This window comes from Strigops habroptila, chromosome 1, assembly GCF_004027225.2.
Source record: "Strigops habroptila isolate Jane chromosome 1, bStrHab1.2.pri, whole genome shotgun sequence".
Classification (NCBI taxonomy): Eukaryota; Metazoa; Chordata; class Aves; order Psittaciformes; family Psittacidae; genus Strigops; species Strigops habroptila.
The window spans coordinates 21,631,850-21,655,229 of record NC_044277.2 but is presented as its reverse complement, the minus strand read 5'-3'; the positions used below and the strand labels follow the sequence as shown (position 1 = coordinate 21,655,229).

The following is a 23,380-nucleotide window of genomic DNA, read 5'->3' as shown; positions in this document are numbered from 1 at the left end:
GCTGCCCGTAATCAAATTCTTCTTGAAGTAATACAGTGATATACTCTGAAGTATCTGAATTTTGTAGTTATCAAAGTATCTTTTTTATGGTTACTGAGCAACATGTATTAACCAGAGTGCACCCCATCTGATGTTTAGCAGATGTTATGGTGTTGCTGGAACCTTTTTGTCCAGTAATGGAAGAATATGTTTTTGTTTTGTTGCTTTGGTGTTTAATTTTATTGAGGTTTTCTTTATACATACATAATCTGTGTGTACATATGTGGACATGCATATAAAATTAAATGCCTAGGGTAGGGAATGAAAATAAAATGGAGAATGGTTTCATTTAAAAAATAATAATGAGTAAAGGACATTACAGAGAAGGGACAGGGACAGCAGTAGGACACCATAGCTGCCTCCAGACTGTGCTTCCCTGATACCCTACTGAAAACTCAGGGGAGAGACCTTCTGTGGTAAGCCCATCCAGCATGGTGCTGCTACCACTAACGTTACGTTCGAAAGGAAGAAGCCACATGGACCCAGGGAACAACTGCTTCACATAGTTCCTGGTACTAGGAGACGCAGTGAACCTCACATGTGTGTCATCATTTTCTCGCTGCTGTCGGGTTTTGAGGTTGCTCAGCCTTTGACCTTCTTATGGGTTTTTTTCTCCGTTGCCCACACATGGTGCACCCAGGAAAGGAGCAGCACAGATCCGGCCTCCCTGTGCAAGGGTGGTAGGGGCAGCCACTCTTGAATGAAAGAGTAATGTTATAGCTTATTATGTGATTTGTGGGCATGATGACAGCACATGAATGAGCTGTCAGTGAGTTGCAGTTTGAGATAAGAGATTACAAAGGGTGATCAGAGAGGGAAGAGAACATCATTGGTTATATTTTTTGCAGGTAGAAAGACAGGACTTGCAGAAGGATTTGAGGTACAAAAGGGCAGTGGCTTCACAGACGAGTTTGGAGCATGCATAAAATGGCAGAATAACAGAAAGTGTGGAAGTACTAAACAACTGGTTAATTAAGCTATATATTATTTGGGATACTATATAAATAATGTTATATCACACAGTCACAGTAGTTTCCATTCTGTTTCCTTGTCCTCTGGGCCTAATTCCAGCTGAGAAGTGCCCGGAGCATACCGCAGGTCCTTTGGAGTAGGCTCTTATTTATTATTACGTTATAACATTGCTCAAGTGTATTGCAGTAAATAATTTACTAGTGCTAGGACTTAGGTGGATTACATTTAATAAGGCAATAACTTCTGTTCTGAAAGTGCAGTTGCTGTGGATGACCTCAATAGATAGGGTGACGGAGGTCACAGGGTAACGTAATACTGTAACTTAGCAGAACACCAAGTATTGTTTTATGTCTTCAAATGCATCACAATTGTACAAAAGACTGGATGAACAATCCCAATTGTGTAGTGCCGTGTTGGGGTATTATTTTAGTCAAGCAGCAGGAGCAGCTGGTGAGTACTAATGAAACAGAATTGAATTGAAAATTGTATCATTTCCGTGGCATGGCATTGAGGAAGCTTCACGGTCTTTGTGGTCCAGAGGGTAAATGCTGCATGCTCAGCTTCAGTGAGGGAGCTCAATAAAAGCTCATGTTATCATGTTAAAAATAGACCAGCATATTCTGGGGAAACACTATACGTTTATCAGTAAAGGATACACATGTAGAAGTTGGAAGCAATCTCTCTGACAGGGAGGCATTTATAGGGGATGTAAGTTTCTTGAATTGCTGATAGATAGTATCCCAGGGACAAGGATTTAGAGAAATGAGTGCTGCTTCATATCCTTGTATTTTTTTTTAATTTTTTTTTTTTGGACAGAATACCAGTGTACAAGTATGATATTAGTTCTTGTTGTTCAAAGTCAGCAACTTCTCCGTTTATCCAGTAACAGTAACTAAAACCATCTGAAAACTTGGTTAGCAGCTAGCTGACTAGGGCATTTCACGCCGGTAAACACATGGGGCCAAATACCTCAGCTGTGGTTGTCCAAATCTGTGGAATTATGGCTGGATTTGCTTCCACATACAAAGCCGAATCTTCAAAGATGTTTGGGTTGCAGTAAAAATGCCTGGTTACCAAGGTGATACTGGGTCCTACTCCTTAATTGTTTTATCTTGATATTGGCAGCTGAAGGTACCAAGGAGCCTGCAAACTTGCTTTTCACTGAGCAGAAAACCTCGAATCAGGCAGACTGTTTCCTAACTGATGTCACTTTGTCCAATCCTTGTACTCTTAGCGATTTCCAAATAGCTTATCTATCAAAATTGCAATAACTAGAGACATGTCTGTGGTTAAGTGGCTAGCGTAAACTCAAGATCAAAGAAACGTACCACCTCAAATACCTGTTTACATTTAGGAAGATTTGAGCCGGACTTCTCTGTTGATACTAAAAGCTGGGAAGGTCACTGTGTCACTCGTAGAAGTTTGACCCATGCACATTAAAGTAAAATATGATCGTTTTCACAAAATGGTAACAAAAAGTCTCAAAGTCTAATTCTGCTAATCTTAGTAATATATCAAAAGTTGCATTAGCTTATGAACATTTCTGGCAGTGGAAGAGGATATAAAAATGATGTATTGAATACAGGCACTTTTTATTCTCATGAAGTCAATCTCAGTCTTACATGAAAATCTCATTTCCATAGCAGCTCCGGTCTTCTAAACCTGGTGGACTTTAGTCTAAGCCCAGCATTTTCAGAATTGCTACACAAAATGAGCTAAATTAAACTAACTCAGGAAAAGTATTTAGTGAAAGTAGTTGAAAGATGAAAACATACTGTCAGGTTAAGTGATCTGAATGTTTGAAAAGTAAAATATGTTTAAAAATAAAAAAAGGAAGTTGAGCTTTATCTTAAACTGAAGCTAAGGTACTGTTTAGCTAATTGGTTGCATGCTAAATAGCTGTAATAAGAAGGGTGGGGTACAGTCTGTAATCCATGCAACATTCACGTCCAGCAATAAGATTTCCTCTTATTCTGGGATATTAATCTTCACTAATTGCTGGGGACTCCTGTTTTTTCAGGTGCAATTGCTGGGATTGTGGATCAGCCAATGCAGAATTTTCAGCGAGTATCGGAGGCCCAAGCTTCAGCGGGGCATAAAGCCAGAGGGGTTATCTCGGGTGTGGGGAAAGGAATCATGGGGGTCTTCACAAAGCCCATCGGAGGAGCAGCTGAGCTCGTCTCCCAGACAGGTTACGGTGAGTTTATTTCCAACGTTTAAATTTTAAAATGCTTTTCAGGTACAACCTGCTGTATCTTTCTTACCTGGCTCAGTAGCTGCGTGACTTAGAGAAAGGTTATAAATGCCACCGCTGAATAGTTATAAGTGTTGTGCTGGTTTTCTTAAAAGCCATCCTGTTGTGCTTCTCTCTTGTGTTACTGATCAGTGTTGTACAGCCACAGCAACACAGAATGCAGAAAGCATGAAGTAATTCTTGGAATACAGTAGAATTAGTTACAGAAACACATGTGCTTACAAAAGAGTTTTTGACATAGAAGTATTAGAGCAACGCTGTGCCCTATTAGAGTGTTATTTTCAGATTGCTTTGTTATGGCAAGGAAAGAGTTGTGCTATCTCTATGCAAAGAGAGAGTTATGTTCCTGGGAGAAAGAAGTGAGTCATGTAGTGGGAGCATCCCCTTTAAACTGCAGAGTTGTGAGAAGACAGTCCTGGTTTTGGAGACACGAGTAACCTTTTAACAACCAGAGGTGGGTTTTCCAGCTAGACTGAGCACTTTGTGGCAGCAGTGGTGAATCCTTTCAAATTGATGTGAATACTTCTGAATGACCAAAAACTGTAAAAGATAAAAATAAAATAACAAAATACACTAATTTCTTTGTTTCCAGTACCCATAAATCAAAGCTGTTGGTCTGGATATTTAAAAGGGGGTGGGGGGTGTCAGGAAAGAAAAGCCTGGAGACCTGTTGATACAAGAACAATGTGTCAGTAATTTTGCTTCACTAATTACACAGGATAAATCTTGAAGATTTAAGCCTTTAATTGCTAGCAATATTTATGTTTGTGATGTTGATTAGAATATGAGTAGCTCTCCCAGGGCTTAAGTTTAGGATATTGTTTCCATGCTTCCCATCACATGCAAAACTCATTCCTTGAAGCAATATATTTAAAGAAATAATGAAACAATTATTACTATTCTTTCAAATTAACTTTATCTTGTTTGTATGAGTGTAAATAATAACCATTCTCCTGAATTATGCATCCCATAGGTGTAAAACCTGTATCAGTAAAACCAGAAACTTCAGTCTGTTGCTGGCTGCCTGTGTGTTGGTTTTGCTGCCTTCAGCATTATTCTTTCTAGATTTAATTCTGCTGCAGTCTTTATCAAGAAACTCATAACAGTAGAGGGACACTTTTCATGGCAGATATGATATACGAGACATCATGTTTTCCATGAGCATGTGACAAAAAGAGTTAGCCAGGAAAAAACATAAAAACTGTATCAATAATAGCTGACAGTGCGTGAGAGGAAAACACACAGAGTTCAAGTAACTCTTACCCACAACTGGATTGGAAATGGGACCGCGCCTCTTGGGGGGGACTGAGGGGTGGGGGACCACACAGAAATAAACACATGTTCTCTCTTTCTCCATCTGTAAATAACATTTTCACGCACATAATGCTGAGAACCTCGGTAAGCCAACTGTTACAACTGGGATGCTGCTTTTAAGTATTACCATCAACATGTGTGCTAAAAATTAAAGGGTTTTTTTTTCTTTCAGTGCTGATGTTTTGTTTAAATTATTATCCATTGTGTAAAAAGGAATCTGAGTTATTGACACCCTTATGCAAAAATGCCTTTTGCTTCCATGGAATGCTTAATTAGACAAAAGAAAATGTCTTTATTTAAAGAGTAACTTTGCACTGAGCTGTCTTACTGCAGTGCTCGCTGCGTAACCTACTTCCTGTCTGCCTTGTAAAAATTTTTAAAACTACTTAATTTGTTATTTTTTTTGCAACCCACTCATTCTTTCTGGTGACCATACCTCATCTTTAAACGTTTCCAGGCTATCTGAAAGCATACATACCGTATCATCTTCAGCTTTGGATAGTCTATTTAGAAACCTGTTTAACTGCTGCTTGTAGTCTCTGTTCTGTGCTGGCATTAAGAAGAATTCACAATAAACCAGATGCCCTGGGAGATCTCATGAATGTCTACGGATCTGTGTTTAATAGCTGGATTAAGTAACTGAACATTTAAGTACAGTATCTAGGCAAACTTGCCTTCTAATTTGTACCAATCGTGACACATATATGGAGGTATTTTAATATTAAGCAAGAAAGTTAACAAAGGTCTTGATGTTTTCTACATAAATGCTAAGTGATGTGTCCGATCCTACTCTGAAATGATGGCTCTCAGGAGCATTGTGTTTCTCTTGATTGCAAGTATATGGCTGGTTTTTAGAACACGCAGTGGGGTTTTTTGTTTCTTGCTAATGCAAGATCACTGGGGTTAAGTGCACAACTCTTGTGCTGTAATATTTAATGAATTATCTTGACTACAGCTTCCAAAGATGTGACATCATTTTGGATCTGCACTATTTTATGAACTGCTCTAAACAGATGACATCACTGCAACACGTAACTGTTTTGTAGAAAACAACTACTAAAAAACTTACATTCTCTTACCACAGGTATTTTGCACGGAGCTGGACTTTCTCAGCTTCCCAAGCAGCGCTCTCATCCAGATGATCAACGTGTTGAGCGGGCTCCAAATAGCCACGTCAAATATGTCTGGTAAAATTATTTAGACACTTGCTCATTTTTACATCCACATTGTTTATTAATAGGTTCTGGCCTGTGGTCAAGTTAACAGGCTGCTTCCCTAGGAAAGGCTGAGTTATGGCAGTTTGTTTAGGAACATTAAACACAAAGGTAGTGCATAGAAACCCAATCTGCAAATGATGGGCTGCTGATCTGCTTCCAGCTTTGGAACTACAGAGCTGATCTTTATTTAATGGCATTCAGTGAGTTTTTACTTATTTACCATTGCACTGAGCCCAAGAAAAATACTGCACATCTCCAGAAACAGCTGTTAGTGAAGATAGCTTTATTTTCTGCGCTGAATTTGTAAGCCACTTCTCAGGGTAATTTTTCTATTAGGATGGGAAATAGGCTGACCTAGCACAGTTATTAGGCCAACTTTGCAGTGAAAGATTAAGGAGTTTTGATAAGTAACAGTTTCACATTCATTCTCTAAATCTTAAGTCCTACATCTTTCAGTAATGGAGATTTGAAAAATACTCCCTGGCTTACAGTTTGTAGGTGATAGCTACAGGCTTAAGTGATCAAAAAAAGTCCTGGTGGAGCCAATGCATAACACTGACTACTTTTTTTTTTCTTCTTCTTCTCTCCTCCTCCTCCACCCTCCCCTTGATAACGCAGGAAAATGCTGCAATCTCTAGGAAGGCCAGAGGTCCATATGGCCTTAGACGTCATGATTGTGAGTGGATCAGGCCAGCAGCATGAAGGTTGCTTGCTGCTCACCTCAGAGGTACTCTTCGTGGTCAGCATCAGTGAAGACACGCAGCAGCAGGCATTCCCTGTGACTGAAATAGATTGTCTGGAAGGTGATCAGCAAAAAGACCTGCTGAAAGTGCAGCTAAAACAACAGAGAGTGCCTTCTGATTCGGAGGTAAAGACCAGAGTACCATATTTTTTTTTTAAGATAAAGTTACACCGATGATGAGGCTTTTAGCAATGGGCATACTCACCTTTGGGTCAGGAGGCCAGAGGTCTTGGTGCCAAACCAGGAGACCTGCTGTTTATGTGCACCTCATGGTTGACCTTACTCTTTTCCCTTCTGTCCTCTTATTGATCATGTCATTTCGTATCTGTGACAGCAATAAAGTAGAGGAAGTCTGGGTTCTTGGTAAGCACCATCTCTTTTCCGAAGAGGTTCTCACAACTACATGTGCACGAGCTGTTTATTGTTTGGCAAGTTACAGGCTGCCTGTGCCTTCAAAGTCACAGTGAGAACAGTTCCTTTTACTCTTCTGTGAAATCTAACAGCTCCTTTCAGCATGTTTCTTACCTTGCCACTTCCAGCGCAGTGGTCTTGCTTGGCTGTTGGCTGTATTTACGTGCCTAGATCTTCCTTCTTTTGCAAATGCTAACTTTAAAATGGATCAGTTCTTTTGCTGAGTTTGGATGCACCAAGAGTTTGCCAGTAAGAGCATAAATCCTTCATCTTCATATTGAAAGATCTCTAAGCCATTTGAATACTGAGGTTTTGGATGAATTATCTTCTTTTAATGGTAGAAGAATGTTATATTTTTACACTTTCGGGAAACAATGTTTATTGTGTTAAATTCTCAAGTGGAATCATATGAGAGATCATTTCAAAAACAAAACATATCCCAGTTGTTGTTTTTCTAAAACTGTGTCAGGTAGTTCATGGACTGCCATACCAGAAATTTCTCTGTTTCAAGAAAAGAACATGTAGCACCCCATAAAGCATGGGGTGTGCCAAAAAGTAGGGGAGGCTTCAGCACCTTCAGTAACATCCTAACTTCGCTGAAGTCACTGAAGAGTTTTGCCATCATCGATTCCAGCACAACAAGGATTCATCTGTGTCATGACAGTGCTTAGATTTCTTTTGTGAAAGCTTTTTTTAGTGGTGAATTCTCTATTTACACGTATTCTCTTTCCACTAGCCTCAGTCTCACAGAGTGCTGTTGAAGTTGTCTTCTCTCACCACAAAACTGCATGAGGCATTACTTGAATTTTGATGCAAGTGGGAAAAGCTCAGCTTTTTTTATCCCTGAGTGCCGAGTGGTTGCTGGAGGCACAAATCAGACTGAATCCAGACTATCCTGCTTAGTTCAGGGCTACTGTCCTGGAGGGAAGAGGAATATAGTTTGTTCTCCCTAAGACATTTGATGCACTCAACCCATCGTAACCCTAACTTTAGCACCAGCCCAGATCTTTTTTTATTAGGCTATAGTGTGATGGCTCTTGTCTTCCTTTGTATCTGGTTGTCCAAGGGGTGAGGAGTAAGCTACTGCTCTGGGGTTAGGGCTGCTTGCCCAAAAGGTTGCTGCAAGAGGGTGATGAGGCAGAAGGGCTGCCTGTTTGGGAGAAGGGAAGGTGAGGGACAAGGAGCCTAATTCTAGTCCCCATCACTGCTGCAGCTGGGAATGTACAGGACTTCTAGGCAAGTGGCTCCAGTACATGCACAGTGCAACCCTACATAGCATGTGCAGAGCCCAGTGTTCCCATATTCACATGCTAGTACAAACAGTAAATGGGATCTGCTTTGGAGGCCCTGGACCAAATACATGGGTTTTTTTGAAGTTCTGGATAGAAATATGGGAGTCCTACTCAGCAGCGTAGCAGTGCCGGGAGCTGTAAGCTTCCAGCCACCCAGCCTCAGTACACAATCTCTTTTGCTGATGCAGGCTCTTGGGAGTGCAGTGAAAATGTATGACAAGTCACAAGCAGTGAAGGGTGCCTGTGCCCCAGTTGTGCAAAGTCACTGGAGACAAAACAGCAAAAACTGAGTGATGCTGTACAAAACAGACCTGGCAAAATATTCCTTCAGAATGCGGATGCCGAGGCTGAAATTTGTGTGAAAATCTAAAGAAAGAAATGTGCTATAAGGAGGAGCAGTTGACAGTAAGGCAAGGAAAAATAAGAAAGTTTAAATTTTTTTATGCTAAGGCAGCTACACAAGACAAGATTCCAAAAGCTTCATAAAGTTTTACTAATTACTTAAAGTAATACTCTCATATGAAGTTTGTTATATTTTTTTTCTTAGTGGATTGGGAAATGTCATACTTAGTAGCTTCCTTTCTGTGGTGCTTGCGGTGTTACATGCAGCACTGGTGCTGGCGGGAGCTTCCCAACAAGAGCTTCTAAAAGCTCTTAGAATGTGGTTAGGAAAAGGAACCTTAGGAGCAGCATGCTGTGACTTGCAGTGAGCAGCCTCAGAGCTGGAGACCTACACCTAAACAGACCTAACTATAAATGGTGGCCATCCTGTTGAACTGCAGCTGTCCTCAGCTAAAATGCAGGCACATCTGTACATGATTACATTAGTGAAGATGGCCAGAATTTTTAGCTGGAAAATGCCCAGTCAGGTCAACCAAAATATTATGGCGAGTTTAGCAAAATTGAGGTAATGTTACCAAATGTAAATTGCATCTATTTTTCTGACTAATTTTGTCAAAGATTGAACCATTTAGTTTCAACATTCTAAAAATCCACCTTTTTGTCTTACTGCTCACAAAAATAATTGCCAAAAGTTTTGTTTCACCTCTGCCCAAACCAGTTTCTTCCCTTCCTTCTCAGCTTCTTGGAACTATTAGGAAACAAAACATGAGTTATTCTACACCTGTAATCACCAGAGATGTTATAGAGCATATTTTGACTTGTTCAGCAACAGGTTTGCCTGATGGCTTGTTCGCTTCCACAATATATATATCTTAATCCATCTGGCTAAGAATAGCCTGGATGGAATCTTGAAAACTCTGGCACTGACAACATTGTTATTGAAAGGGAAGCATTAATTGTACTTGGATTATCTTCCAAAGTAATTGAGACACTGCTTTCTTCCAGACAGATATCAAACTCAAAAAGCCTGTTCTTCCAGCTGCTCTTGGTATAGCTCACAATGTCAAGAAGACAACAAAAAAAATTAATGCCCCTGAAATTTCAGGTATTCCAGAATTTCTTTGTGATGTTCTGCAACAGGGTTTCCATAATAATGCTACATGTTATCATCATGGCTGGAGCTGAAAACCAGTCTCTGGGTTTTTCAAAGCAGTGAAAAAAATCCTAAAGAACCAGAGTCAGTGTGCATAAAGCAGCCTACCAGTGCCACACACATCTGAACTGCACAACAAAGGTGCTGTATCTACTGTAGAGTTAGAATTGCTGAAGGCTTATTCTTTATAAGCTGTAATGGGAGGAATTTCAGAAAAATTCTGGATTTCGTAACACAAAAATATGGCCTTATAGCCTGACAGCACATATCTTTAAGATTCCTCTTGCAGGTGCATTAAGCAACTCTTGACTCAGTTTTGATTCATCGAATGGTCTGGCTATTAAGATTGTTCAAAATAGCAGGCTAAAGCCCTTAGTGACAATGTTAAGTCCCATTTGGAAAAAATGTAGAATAAGAAGAACAATTCCAAGTTTGTGGTGTTGTCTTGACAATATAAGGTAAACTGAAACTGGCTGGAGAAGTAGATAGTTGCAGATAAAGTCACCTGGAAGCAAGTAGGGTCCCACTTACTTACTTTGGAAGACTATCCAAGGGCAGTTAATATTTCCTCCTGAATAACTATGTTGTATTTGTGGGATATAGCCTGGGGCTGAATGAAGAATGGGTTTGCAAGAGCAGGTGTGTGGGATACCAGCACTCTTTCCATCTCCTTTAATAACTTGGGTCTTTTGGTTGGACTATAACCCAGCTTCCCCTGGGCTTACCTCTCCTGAAGAAGAGGAGAATCAGGAAAAACTGTGGAGCCACCTACATGCAGGATTTACCCCATCACTTAAAATCTACTTATGTAGGTGGGACTTCAGCATATTTCTCTCCTTTCAACTGGTAAAACAGACTGACTGCTCAGATACTTTTCTTGTGCCACCAGACTGAAGATGAAGGGGGCCTACAAGGATGCTGGAGAGAGACTCTTCATCAGTGATTGTAGTGATAGGACAAGGGGTAATGGGTTCAAACTTGGACAAGGGAAGTTCAGGTTGGATATAAGGAAGAAGTTCTTTACTGTGAGGGTGGTGAGACACTGGAATGCATTGCCCAAAGAAGTGGTAAATGCTCCACCAGGTTGGACAGAGCCTTGGGCGACATGGTCTAGAGTGAGGCGTCCCTGCCCAGTGGCAGGGGGGTTGGAACTAGATGATCTTAAGGTCCTTTCCAACCCAAACAATTCTATGATTCTATGTGGCTCAGACACCATTCTCCACTGTTTTTCCCTCCCTTTAAGGTCATTCATGGAAACCACACTCTCCTCTGCTCATTTCATCATTTCCGCTCTTTCTAGGTATGGGCTCCAACCTTGAGCTTCTGAGCTTGTTGATGAGCCTGCTTCCTTTAGCATTTTGTGGTGATGATTGAAAACAGAAGTGTTTTTACTTGCTGAGCAGCAAATGTATCTCCAAAGGCATAGTAAAAAAAAAGAGGGTCCTGTTTTGATGTGGATGTGACATCTGTCACTATCTATCAATCAATCACATTAATTCTTTCTTCAAATAAGCAATGGTTTGTTTAAAACGAGCCTTGCAGTCCAGAGATGTGACAAGATACTGATCATGGATGTTAAATTGAATCCAACAGCACTGTTTGAAAATGCCACCACATCTAGTGATGCATGTGTAAAACTCCCTGAAAGGGAGTCAGAAGATAGCAGTCTTTGAATCCTTACCATGACATCCAACAAAGACATTTTAAACCCTCCAGAAATGAAACTGGTCAGCAGTTGTCCCAAGTGTTAATGAGGAAGCATCAAAGCCCAGGCCTAGGATAGTTTCTGCTTTTTTGCTCATTTTCATATTTTGGAAGTAACTTCTATTCTGGATGACTTTGCTAGTGATACCTCTTGTAGCATCCATGGTGGTATTTCTGAAATACATTTATTTGAAACTATGTGACTAGCTTGATGCCTGCCTGCATGCCTTCCCTTCTCAAGCTGGTCATAGTCATCTCCGGTTTCTTCTTCAAAAAAGGGCACAGCAGATCAATCTTCCAAAGCCAGGTTTGCCTGTGGCTTTTCATCTAATAACTTTATCTGGAGTATATATGGTAGAAGCCACCTTTTTGTTGACAGTATTTGTTTTCCTGTATTCTTTTCCACTAGAGGTAGCTTATTAGCATCCCTCTTGCTAGAGCCTTGAACCTCTATGTATTTCAGCGTGCAAGCAGGGATTTCTACAGAGGAGTCCTACCAATTCATGGTGGTGGAAAAGGCAGTTTGCACAGACACCTTGATTTCTTCTCCAGAAATGACACGCCCAAACCATCTTTAGTAAAACCCTTTTGTTTAAAAAAATTTGACTTCGTGGGTCCTCTGACCCAGCCTGGCTTTTTTGATTACCAGAAGCAGATGGATATATCCCATCATAGAATGTTCCTCTCAAAGGTAGCTACTAGTCTTTATTTTAAATCAAGTTAAAGACTTAACTGCCCAGGTGATACAGCTATGTGCTGTCTTTGGACTTTGTGAGAAAATGTTTTTGCTAATTAGAATTGCTATCTGATAAGCACTGCTGAGAGCTACCGACATCTTTCTAAGAGGGGTTCAGATGCTTTTCCTGTCTAAAAGACTTGATCTGTTGCAAAGATCTACTCTTGACCAAGGTGTCCATCCCTGAAATTGTCAAAAGATAGTGCTTAAATTTTCTATGGCAGCATTAGAGCTTCTCAAAAGGGTCCAAAACAGTAAAGGAGAGGACTAATCCACCAAGCACTAGACTACGGGAGAACACTTGACTAAAACATCCATTAGACCATTAAAAGAAAGATCCCAAGGACGAAGATTTTTAACTACAGAAAGTTACGTGGAATTTACTGTCCTTACTACCAAGTTCAGCTACTGTCAATTACTCAGTAACTATTTTATATTATCTATATATTACTATTTAATATTTTATCTGATTTCAGGCAGATGGAGCTAGAGAGAGACTATCAGAACAACAATACAACCGCCTTGTGGAGTACATCACAAAGACATCTTATCACCTCACTCCCAGCACCTCGACAGTGCCAGCATTGCAGACTGTGGCTACTGAACACCTTCCAACTACAATGAAAACATACCAATATGTAGTTGATCCAAATTTTGCCCAAGTATTCATTAGCAAATTCACCATGGTGAAAAATAAAGCCTTGAGGAAAGGATTTAATTAATAATAATTTGGGGTGAGTATAGCAATGTCTTACTGTTTTGAAAATAATGCTTTCTCTGCAGTAACCTACATTAAGTAGAGTTGCATACAATTTTTGAGGAGGTAGGAGATGATAACAAAGCCCAATAGCTTTTTCTAATCTTGACAACATTTCTGCTCCTTAGCCAAAATACTAGTGCTGGAAGGAAAGTGCTATAGCAGACGAATAAAGGGAAAAGGAACAGCCTTGGACTATAGCTCAATCAAAATCCTTTTTCCTTTCAATAGCCAAAAATCAGAGAACAAGGCAAAATTGCGTGCATACGGACAATTTTGCCACACACACAAAATGTGTATCAATACTCTTTTTATCATATTTTAGGGTCTGCCAGTTTCTGTTATAAACCAGGTTTATAACTCAGCTGTAATAACTTGCTCAAGGCTGAGCCTTTCCCCCGCTCCATGCACACCACACCCCCACCCCCACCCCCACCATGTACGTCCTGAGGTAAAACTTTTTCCCCCACTAAATCTGAAAAACCCGATGTGGCTGGTTTAAGTTACTAGTGACAGCTGGGTTTTAGCACCACTTTAACCTTAAAATGGCTTCCTTTATTTGACTGAAGTTTTGCAGGACATTAGTCCTTAATGTAAACTAGTGCCTTTGTGTAGTTTGGAGAACAAACCATGAGCTATAACATGAATTTCTTTTTAAAACTCTCTGTATACAGAAACTTTATTTTATCCACCGTCAAATTTTCAGAAGGACTTTCAATGTATATATGACATTGTGCATTGTCTGGTCGTTAGCTAGAAGCCAGTAACATGCAGTTCAAAAATTTAAGAAACAGAGCTTAGTCTCCTTAAAAATCTACTAAAAACCTACAAGCTCAATTTAACATAGATGTGCAGGTGTTAAATATTGCCTTGCTGGGACTCACTCACTTCTGATGAGCGCCTACTACACTTGAACCCTGATTCATTTTATGTTATCATCACTGACCAGATAAAACCAGGGATATTTAGAAACATGACCCTTCAAATGTGTGCTAAGCAAAGTGAGATTTTTTTTTTTCAAGTTGATGGAAAAGTATGGACCCACAGGCGCCAGTTACATTAACAGTTCATGATGCCATCACAATACACTTATAAATATATGTTAAACACATCTCCAGATGAAAGAGCTTTCTAAGTGTCTTATTTTTCAGATGTTTTATAGTTTGTAATAGACAAGAAATGACTCTTTCTGGGCACAGTTGGATTACTTTATAAACCAAATCTGATTATGGCAGTTTTAAAACCCAAAAGCTTACTTGGTTTTCAACTATGTGTCTTACTTTTCTCCTCTTTTCTATGTACTTATGGACATGAATTTTGTATGGGGATTCCTGAACATGGCCAGAATTGGAGACAAGAACTGGAATAAAATCTGATCATCATTTGAAGCAGATGCATATGCTTTATAGTTAATAACTTCTATGCATAGTTGATATGACCAAATGCACAGTGAATAAGAATGTAGTAACTGCAATCTTTTTCTCATGAGTTCTGTTTTGTTAAAGGGTATTCGTAAAAGCCATGTCTCTTGTGTACCGAAAATAGATGCCTGGGATCTGCATTGCCCTTTTCTGACTGTGAAATAAGCCCATCCATTATCAACATTTCATACAGTGATTTGTCATTGTTGAAATAACACTATTTAAAAAATGTATATGTATATACACGCACATGCTTAATTCCTGAATATTTTATGGAAATAGTTTAATACTTCTAATTTTGCATATTGGTGGACAAATTGTAATATAATGAGATTGTTTAGAGATAATAAAGCTATTCCTATAATACTGGTTTTGTGAGCTATTTGGTCATTTGGTTACAGGGAATGAACAGGTCACTGTGTAGAACAAGGACAGGACAGACACACAAGCTTCATGTAGACCCCATTAGATTCCAGTGGTCACTGGACTTCCATCATGTCCTAAAAAATGCAATAAATCACAAGAACACATAGTAAGTAAAAACTGATGATTAGCTTGCCAAAAAAAGAGTGCTGGAAAGTTTTCTGCTTTTGTGACTGAATCAAAACAGCACTGCAGTCACCATGTGAATTAGCTTAATCTGTTCATTATTTATGTAGTACACAGACCAGCCAAGAGAATGCAAACACACCTGTAAAAAAAATGAGAGAAGGCAGCAGTTTAATTTCTAAAAGTTGGTAGACTGCAGACTGAAGCCATTGTTTAAGATACATTTGTGTTTTTCTCCTGTAATAAACACTTGCTTAAATTACACTCCATGAATTACACTCAGTGACTTAAGCTAGCATCTTTACTGTGTTAGGCAGGTTCCTTCTCCCCCTTCCAACCACATGTATGGAAACATGTGTGGAGATGGCATATAAATGAGCTTCTCCTACGTACGGGCTGCATGAACTATGAAAACAAAAAGTTGTCCAAAGAGCAGCTGCCTGTACTTGGTGGCTAAAGCACTCCAATGTGTACTCTTACAACATGCCTGCTCTCATAATGCTCCGTAGACCTGGAGAGCTCACAACTTCAAATGTGTCTTTTTAGTTTTTAGCTTTGCCTGCTGAACCCATTTTTTACACCCATTTTGTTTTACACCCATTGTGAAACCATACACACAGAAAACAACAGTTCTACCCTGCAGCCTCTCAAAGCACAGACATAAAAGCTGAAGCTCACCTGTCCTTATCATGGTTGAAGAGATTTAGCTAGAGACAGCTCTGCTGTAGGGTCAAAAAGCCACCATCAGTCACAAAACTCTCATTTTTTTAAATCAGCACGTGCTGGTAACTGAAGGAATACAGACTACAACAATAACTGCTGTTGGCTGTAACAGTTTAGAAGAAATTTAGACTTTAAAAGTAAATTAATGCACAGCAACTGGGAAGAGTAGAGAGGCTAGAGCTGCAAGGGAAGGCAGGTCTGCTAGCCGGTACACCTGGCAGTAGCAAGTTTCTTTGCCTCAGAAGATGTCAGCATGACTGAAGACTCCCGGCTATTTAAACCTGCAGACAAGCCTGAGAAAATGCTAGTCAGTACTTAATGGCATGCAATGTTTATACTGTACATTGGGAAGATAAATGGGTATCATTTGCTATTGTTAAGCTCTGGTTTACATTTATAGGAGCAGGGGTATTTTGATTACAAGATGGTTTCCCCTGCACCGCTAATGTCAAATTCTTTCTTTGCTTAAAGGAAGCACTGCCTGGATGGAGAGTTTAAAAATCCCACATTGCTCTGTAATAGTTCTCTGGATCAAATACATTACCTATGTGCTTTCATTAGTCCAAATGTTCCTCACTGATACCTATTAAGTGTTAAGTAGTTAATGATCCATTTAAAATAATAAGAGTTACTCCAAACAGGATTTGAACTGAAGACCTTCAAATACAACACAGATGGCCTAATTTGTCATGCTGCTCTGTACAAAGCCTTCCCTCCCTTCACACCGTCAGCTCCGACTCCTCTCCCAGAATTCACACCCGGCAATCAAGAGCTACAGTCCCAGTACCATCCATCATCAACCTCAGCAACAGGCAATGCACAAAGCATGTTCCACATGACAGGTATCGTGGCAGAACACAGAGCATCAGGTCTTGGACTACAGAATGTAGCAGAGATCAAAAGTACACTTAAAAAGGAAACAATACATATCTAGAAGCAGCACGCAAAGATATTCATTACCGTAATACCCTAAAATAAGTATTTCTTTTATCTTTCCCCTTCCCTGTACATCAAATACCTGCAGTTTAGAGTCATTTTCCCATCAGAGTAACATACCATGTGTAAGAGTGGGCATTTGCACAGTTTTTAAGTATAGATATAACATGTAAGTTGGCTGCTGCAACAATGGCAACGCAGTGATGACAACAGAAAGAGATAGGAAGGTTGGCCAGTATACTTCCAGAATTCCTCTCCAAAGACTTTCATCTCAAGGCCAGTTCACCCTGTGTAGCCAGAGGCCAGACCCTTCCACAAATCCAGCCTCTCCCTGTAACAACTATCCTCTTGCACATTCCCACCAGCAGCTGGGACAACCAAGCTGTAACTGCTTAAGGATACACTTTGTTATCAAACATGGAATTTGGCCAAATCAGAGGTGCAAACAGTTCCTGGGGAAATGAAAACAAGACTTAGTCACCTTGAGCATTTTATGAAGACTTTTCACCACTCCTCCCAGCATCTGAGCAGTTAAGCATTTCAACATTAATGAAGACAACTAATGCCACTGTGATGTATTTTATTTGAGTTACATTAGAGCGTGCCATGCACTAAAGTGCATTACACTTTACAATTCAGTGAACAAATAAGGTTCGGTCATCACAGCTCCTTAGACTGACGGGGATCTGCAAGGTAAAAAACATACTAAGTTAAGTTGGACAAACTTCATGCTCTAAGTAAACATTATTAGCATGTATGAATGCAAAGCAAGAGAGAAATGTTTATGTGGTGGTTTCGTCTAAAGGAATTCCCCCTGTTATTTCCTGATGGGTTAAGATTCACACACCCTTCATGTGGCAAACAGAAGTGAAACATGGAACAAATCAAGAGCTGGAACAATATTGCACAGCACGTCAGATCCACTATACATGCTGCACCGATAACTGAATCAATCTTGCTAAGGGCCTGAAAGAGAAAGGAATGCAGCTTTCAGATAGAAGCCAGAAAGGAAACAAGTGGTGTAGGCAACCTACCAAGGAAGGAAGAAAACCAAATTCAAATTGCTTCTCCACATTACACTGAACACAACCCAAGACCAGCTGCGCTCCATGACAAGTCATGCAAGTGGGGGTTAGCACCAAACTCTTAGCTTGCCCCTTTCTTCTATTACTGAGCATACTTTAGAGATAGGATACTCCTCAAATTTATACTTGCACTCATTATCAGTATCCCCACACAAACTCCATGCCAATTCACCCACAGGTACCAAGTTGCCCGCATGCCCAGCAGGAACAAACTCCATGCAACATGCCAAGCTAACACCTCAGCTAAGGAACTCCCCTCCCTATCCTCACTTTTGGGGCTAAGTGCTGATTCCAGAGTCAGTATTCAATGAGGTTAAACCACTGTAGTTACTGCCACATACAGAATATATTCCAGTAAAATGGGATATGTAGAGCATGCATGACCAGTATACTCTTTAGGTAACTATAGCAAAAAAGCATCAAATCCAACCTCCATTATCCAAGATTTAAACTACTCGGGCAAATGAAAATGTCCTCCATTTGTTCTGTGTACTTGCCCTTTTCCCAGTCTTTCCAGAACATACGAAACCCTGGCACTGCTTTCCCCTTCTTCTACTAAAGTATTCATGTGCATGCATAAAAAAACCCCAAGACTCTCTCTACTGTAAAGGAGTGAAGTATCAGTTACGATATAAACAGGCTAAGGAAAAAGAACCATCAGCAATTCAAACAAAATCCTATATAAAGCCTTGTCTTTTACATTTTCTTTTGAGCTGGTGTAATTAAGGAATGGAAGAAATGTTTAGGAAACATTTAATTTTAACAGGTGCTCACAATGTGCAACTTTTTTTAAGCTGCAAACATCAGCTAATAGACAGCAAAGCTCTATTTGCACTGAAAAAAGTCCTGTTCATGATTCCAATTTAATATTCAACATGCATCCTTGTTGACAGTGTTTGTTTCAAATGATTTTACCACCAGATGGCCTTTCAGAACACTCTGATGAATGCCACCTGACTAAAGAATGCAATTCCAGATTCTAGTTTAGAACTGCCTATACCTATATTAGCAATGGGACCAAACCAGAGGCAGAATTAACAAAAATAAAACCAGGTAAATGTAGCATTTCAATATTTATCTTTGTTGCAGTCATAGCTAAAGAACAGAAGTTTCCCCCTCACAAAAAAAAAAAAAACCAAAATCCCCAAAATCCCAAACCAAAGGGACTGTCACGGACGTTTTTTCTTTTTTTAACTTCTAAACTTCTTAGAAGAGCTCTGTTTTTTTTAATGTAATGGTGGTGTTCAGAAATCAGATAGTTCTAGCTTGTCACACAACAGAATTTAATATTAATAGTGTTGAGTACAAATCGTTTATTCAATCTTGCTGCTTTATGCAAACAGGCTGAGAAAATCCAGCTGGCCGGGATAATTAGAGCCACAGATTATCACGTAATGATCACAATATGAAAACATTCCAAAAGAATGAAAAAGCTATCATCCTAGATTAGTTAGAAGTAATTTTAAGAGAAGCAGAGAACTCAATGTAAGAAATGTGGATCAAGAAAGGGGGAGGAATTCTTTACTGAGTTGTCACACCATGAGCTTGTGCAGTTTAGTGAGTGTGGCTATTAATAACTACGACAAAGTTGAAATCAGAGCTTTTTTTCTGGTGTTATGAAGACTAAGGGAGGACAAAGTTTGATAGTCTTCAAACAGAAGGCAGCATTAAGTGCTAGGAAAACAATATCATGAACAAAGCTCTATTCAAGCTTAATTCAGGATGGCAAAAATCTGAATATTAGTACACAGAGCAGTATGCCATTGCAATTTTTGTATATGTGTGTGTGTATGTATGTATTTAAACATATTTCCTCTCAGGATTAGTTATCTTCCCCCATCACCAACTTCGAAAGACAAAAGGATGTGTGGAAGGTGCCTCTGTTCCTCACATTAAGATGCATGCTATGAGAGAGAAACAGCCTCTCCGTCTCATTCACTGTACTACCTCAAGTACCTAAGTAGTAGATATAGATAGCCTAAAGCTAAGCAGTTCAAGGTGTGACAGCAGCAGCATAACGGTGGCATCAGGCAAGTCTCCTCTCCATGGCTGTGTGAGGAGTGAAAGGCCTGGCACCACTTTCTGCAAGTCTCCTGTATCACACAAGTTAAACAAATTATCCAAAAGGTATTCAGGAGCTTTGTATTCTGTCCTTACTCCCTCTCCCCAGCTCCTACATTTCTTCATATTTTTATTACCCAGAGGTATCTCAAGCGCAATTTGTATACTTTTTCTTTAGGAGCACCTTTCCATTTGATCAAAAAGGAAGAAACTCCAAATGAAAGCAAGATGTTTCACTGAACCTAATTTACTCTTGTCCTAATGCAGAGTAGCTTACTACCTGTAAATGCAGGATGCCATCATTCGGGCGGTGCAGACTCAAACACACCGGCTCTTCTCATGGCTTCAAAGTCCTTCATGGGATCATAGTTTTTGTAGAACTCTGCATAAGCTCGTTTTCTGGGCTCAGCAACTCCAAACTGGAAAGTGACACACAGAAAATTAAACCTTGCCAAGCTTTACAACCAGGATTTTTTTTTCTACTGGCACTGTGATTTGTACCAGTGGATATCAGTCTTGAAAGCCTTTATCTCAAATTAGTAAAATATTACTTTGTTTCTGTTCAAATCCACAGTTCAGTCTACCTGACCATTGGCCAGAAAAACAACTATCTGAAGTAAAACCTTAAAAAGAAAGTCCGTTACAAGATAGCACATTATACTTTTAAGATGCAGAAACACTCCACCTATACTGACACTCAAGTGTCCAATGCCCTCCCTGTTAATATTTTTGTATGTAAAACATGCCATTATGGCAATTTTTATGCCTGTGGGCAGCTGCAGAACTCTCAACTCCAGATAAAAAGGTGTCCTGAACAACTACATTTGAGCTACACTGTAGGTCAACTACAGAAGTCTGGTAAAATTTTACAAGACCTCCAAGCCACCCGTACAGCTCACCAACACAGAAAGACACAATCTTGACTCTTTGGATTCTTATTCACCTGAAGCACACGGATATGCTCCAACAGCCCCCAAACATGTGAAGGGAAGTCCAAGGTGGGTTTGTCCAACAGTATCTAACATGTAATGAAGTAAATCACTACTAAGATCCATGCTACTCATTCTAAATATGGTCTGCTGCCGTTCTACTGTATTAATGTGGGAGCACCAAAGAAGGTATAAAACCTTCTATGTTTTATTAACTATTAAAAAAAAAAATATTGTAAGTCTGACCAAAACCAAGCTTGCCTACCTCTTAACAGAGGTCTTTAGTAATGTTGAATTTTAACTGTGCAAACTTATTTCTGAGATGTTTGCTGGTCTCTCAGAAGTGTAGGTAGATTGGGATATTTTTGTGATGAACAACCTGAAATCAACTTAATTTCTAGTCACTTTTAATAACAGCTTCCTGAGTTCTCAAATGCTGCAAATAGCATATGAATGAGTTCAACAAGCAAACCAAGATCCAGTTCTTCCACAGTAACTCTAACTGTGTTGCTTGCTTTGTGTATGAGATCCAAGAATCATTTGGTAAAGGCACACAAGAACAACTACCACTCTTATCTTTACCAGAAGTCTCTTAAGGACCATGAAAAGCAATCTGTAAGTGGATGGGGCTTTTTTTTTAAATGTAATGCTCCATTTCCACAAGATACTTCAAAAGAAAGGATAAAATGACCACACCAGCCTTCCCCACACTGAGAGCCTCAGTATCGAGGATGGGTTTTCCAAACTGCTTTTGAGCAAGTTTTCTGAAGTCAGTCTAGAAATAAGAATCTGACAACACTCTCAAGTCTTGAATACTGTGACAGAGACACAGACTATCTAGAGTTAATGCGCGTGATTAAGAGTAGTCTAGGACAAGGAGACTCAAGGTTAAGTTGTCATGAATTGCGTGATCTTGATCACACAGTTTAAAGCATCAGGTTAGTCATATAACTTCTTCAAACGAAGATTAGAAGATTTATTTATGTTCTGGAAACGTGCTTACAAAAATATGTAGCTAAAGCTTTCTGATGAACAGCTCAACCAAATCTCAAAAAAAAAAAGTTATGAATTCCTAAAGCACTCTAAAGAGTCCCATTTATAACTGAATGACTACAGAGCTCACCTTGTATAAAGCCGCACATCCCAAAGATACAAAAAATGCCCCAAATAGGTGAAACTTCATCCGCCTGGCCAGAAGGCGCCGCATTTGTGGCTTAGGTAACAGTGCAGACGACATGGTGATTTATTTTCTAAAAGGAAAAAAGAAAAAAAAGACTTGTGGGACAAAAAGCTCTACTTAAACAATTTTCTGTAGCTCTACTCTAGAAAGATTGTGCTTTTTGTATGGTGTAACAATCACCCTCACAGCACAAGCAACAGCACTCCTCTCTATCATATGACTTTTCAATGAGAATGTTTAACGGATGACATTCAAGGACAACCTATTTACGACATGAATTTATGTAAGTTTTTTTACTCTTTACCTCCAGTACTCATCAGATCAAGACTGGCTTTCACTGTTCATACTATATCCTTCTCTCTCCGCACCATTTCAGGCTTGCTGTCCTGGTGTTTACATCAGATGACATTCAGCATATTGATCACATTTTATTCATTTCTAAGGAAAAGCACATGCCTCTTGAACTCCCGAGCTTGTGTGTTGGTTTGCTGGGGTTTTTTTTAAGTAACTGCAACTCTTATTGCATTAAAGGATGTTTTCCTATTCCGTATGCTTTCACTAAAACCCCGCATGGCCTGACGCAAGGGTCATTCAGCTGTGAGCTGCCCGCAGGGTGCTGCCCTCTGCGCTCACAGGCCCACGGAGCGGCAGCGAAGCCCGGGAAGTGGCCCAGCTGTCCCCAAAGCCCTTGGTGCTGCCTACCCTCCTCTCACACTTCATAGGAACCATCCCAGAGAAGCCCCTCTCCGGCCGCACCGCCGTTACCGGAGAAAGAGGCCGCAGGGCCCATCCCCGCACCCTCAGGGACGCGCAGAGGTCACGGGCTGCGGGGCGGGCGGCGGCCGCCCGGAGGGCGGCAGCGGCCGCTGGGCTGTGGCGGGACAATGGGGACAAGGGGCCCGGCGGCATGAAGAGGGAGTGCGAGCGCGGCCTCACCTCAGCGCGCGCCCACCAACGTCCTTCCGCCCCGCCGGCCGGGCACTCTCTGCGGCTCCGCTATCCCGCATGCGCGGGAGGCGGCGGCCGGCTACGGCGAGCGGCTCGGCCCAAACCCGGCAGTGCGCGCTCTGCAAGGCATGGCAGGGAGCGCTCCGCCCCGCCCCGCCCCGCGCGGAGCCGCGCTGCGGTGCAGCGCGGAGGCAGGAGCATGGAGCGCCCCGGCGAAGCCTGCGGGGCCAAGCCGGGCCGCAGGCCTCACACCCACCAAGAGCTCTCACAGTGCTACGCACCCACTGCCCCAACCATTTCCCACACAAATAGGTGCCTTCTGCCCTTTCTGCACATACCAGTCGCTTTTCCAGACCTCCATCAAACCCAAACGGCTGGAATACCAGAGTGCTTGAAATAATAATCTTTATAGAGTTTGCTAAGAAGGGTTGGCCAAGCCTAGAAACAAATGAGGCAATCAGTAATCCTTTCTACATATCCTTTAGCCAGTTTTTGTACCTTTCTTGGAAATGAGGCACGTATGTGCTTTGCCCATGGATTCCACCTGACCTCCACCTGCATGTGGTATTGTCGTTTTTATTCCTGGGGAGTCTGTGTGGGATTTACACTAAATGC

At 40.6% G+C, this 23,380-nt stretch overlaps 2 protein-coding genes across 18 annotated transcripts in view; one reads left to right on the top strand and one right to left on the bottom strand.

The window, feature by feature from the left end:
• Window positions 1-14,720, top strand: part of VPS13B (vacuolar protein sorting 13 homolog B) — a 444,484-nt gene extending 429,764 nt beyond the window's left edge. For 14 of the 15 annotated variants that reach the window (XM_030480526.1, XM_030480557.1, XM_030480551.1 and 11 more), the window contains 4 exons: window positions 3,032-3,208; window positions 5,664-5,766; window positions 6,415-6,664; window positions 12,653-14,720. In XM_030480526.1, coding sequence (XP_030336386.1) covers window positions 3,032-3,208; window positions 5,664-5,766; window positions 6,415-6,664; window positions 12,653-12,898 — 776 coding nt within the window. In that variant the 3' untranslated portion in view covers window positions 12,899-14,720. The remainder of the gene's footprint in view (window positions 1-3,031; window positions 3,209-5,663; window positions 5,767-6,414; window positions 6,665-12,652) is intronic. The other variant, XM_030480515.1, reaches the window with a different exon arrangement.
• A 2,405-nt stretch (window positions 14,721-17,125) lies between these two features.
• LOC115605752 (cytochrome c oxidase subunit 6C) lies at window positions 17,126-22,882 on the bottom strand. Of its 3 annotated transcripts, none has more exons than XM_032919841.1 (4): window positions 22,583-22,882; window positions 21,761-21,887; window positions 19,989-20,127; window positions 17,126-17,248 (listed from the first exon to the last, which is right to left on the bottom strand). In XM_032919841.1, the coding sequence occupies exons 2-3, from the start codon at window positions 21,872-21,874 to the stop codon at window positions 20,008-20,010; spliced, it is 234 nt and encodes a 77-aa protein (XP_032775732.1). In that variant the 5' UTR covers window positions 21,875-21,887; window positions 22,583-22,882; the 3' UTR covers window positions 17,126-17,248; window positions 19,989-20,007. The 3 variants fall into 3 exon arrangements, with proteins under 3 accessions (XP_032775732.1, XP_030336514.1, XP_030336523.1); XM_030480654.1 differs by having other exon boundaries at window positions 22,754-22,882; XM_030480663.1 differs by lacking the exon at window positions 22,583-22,882 and adding an exon at window positions 22,122-22,212.
• Between the last annotated feature and the right edge of the window lie 498 nt (window positions 22,883-23,380).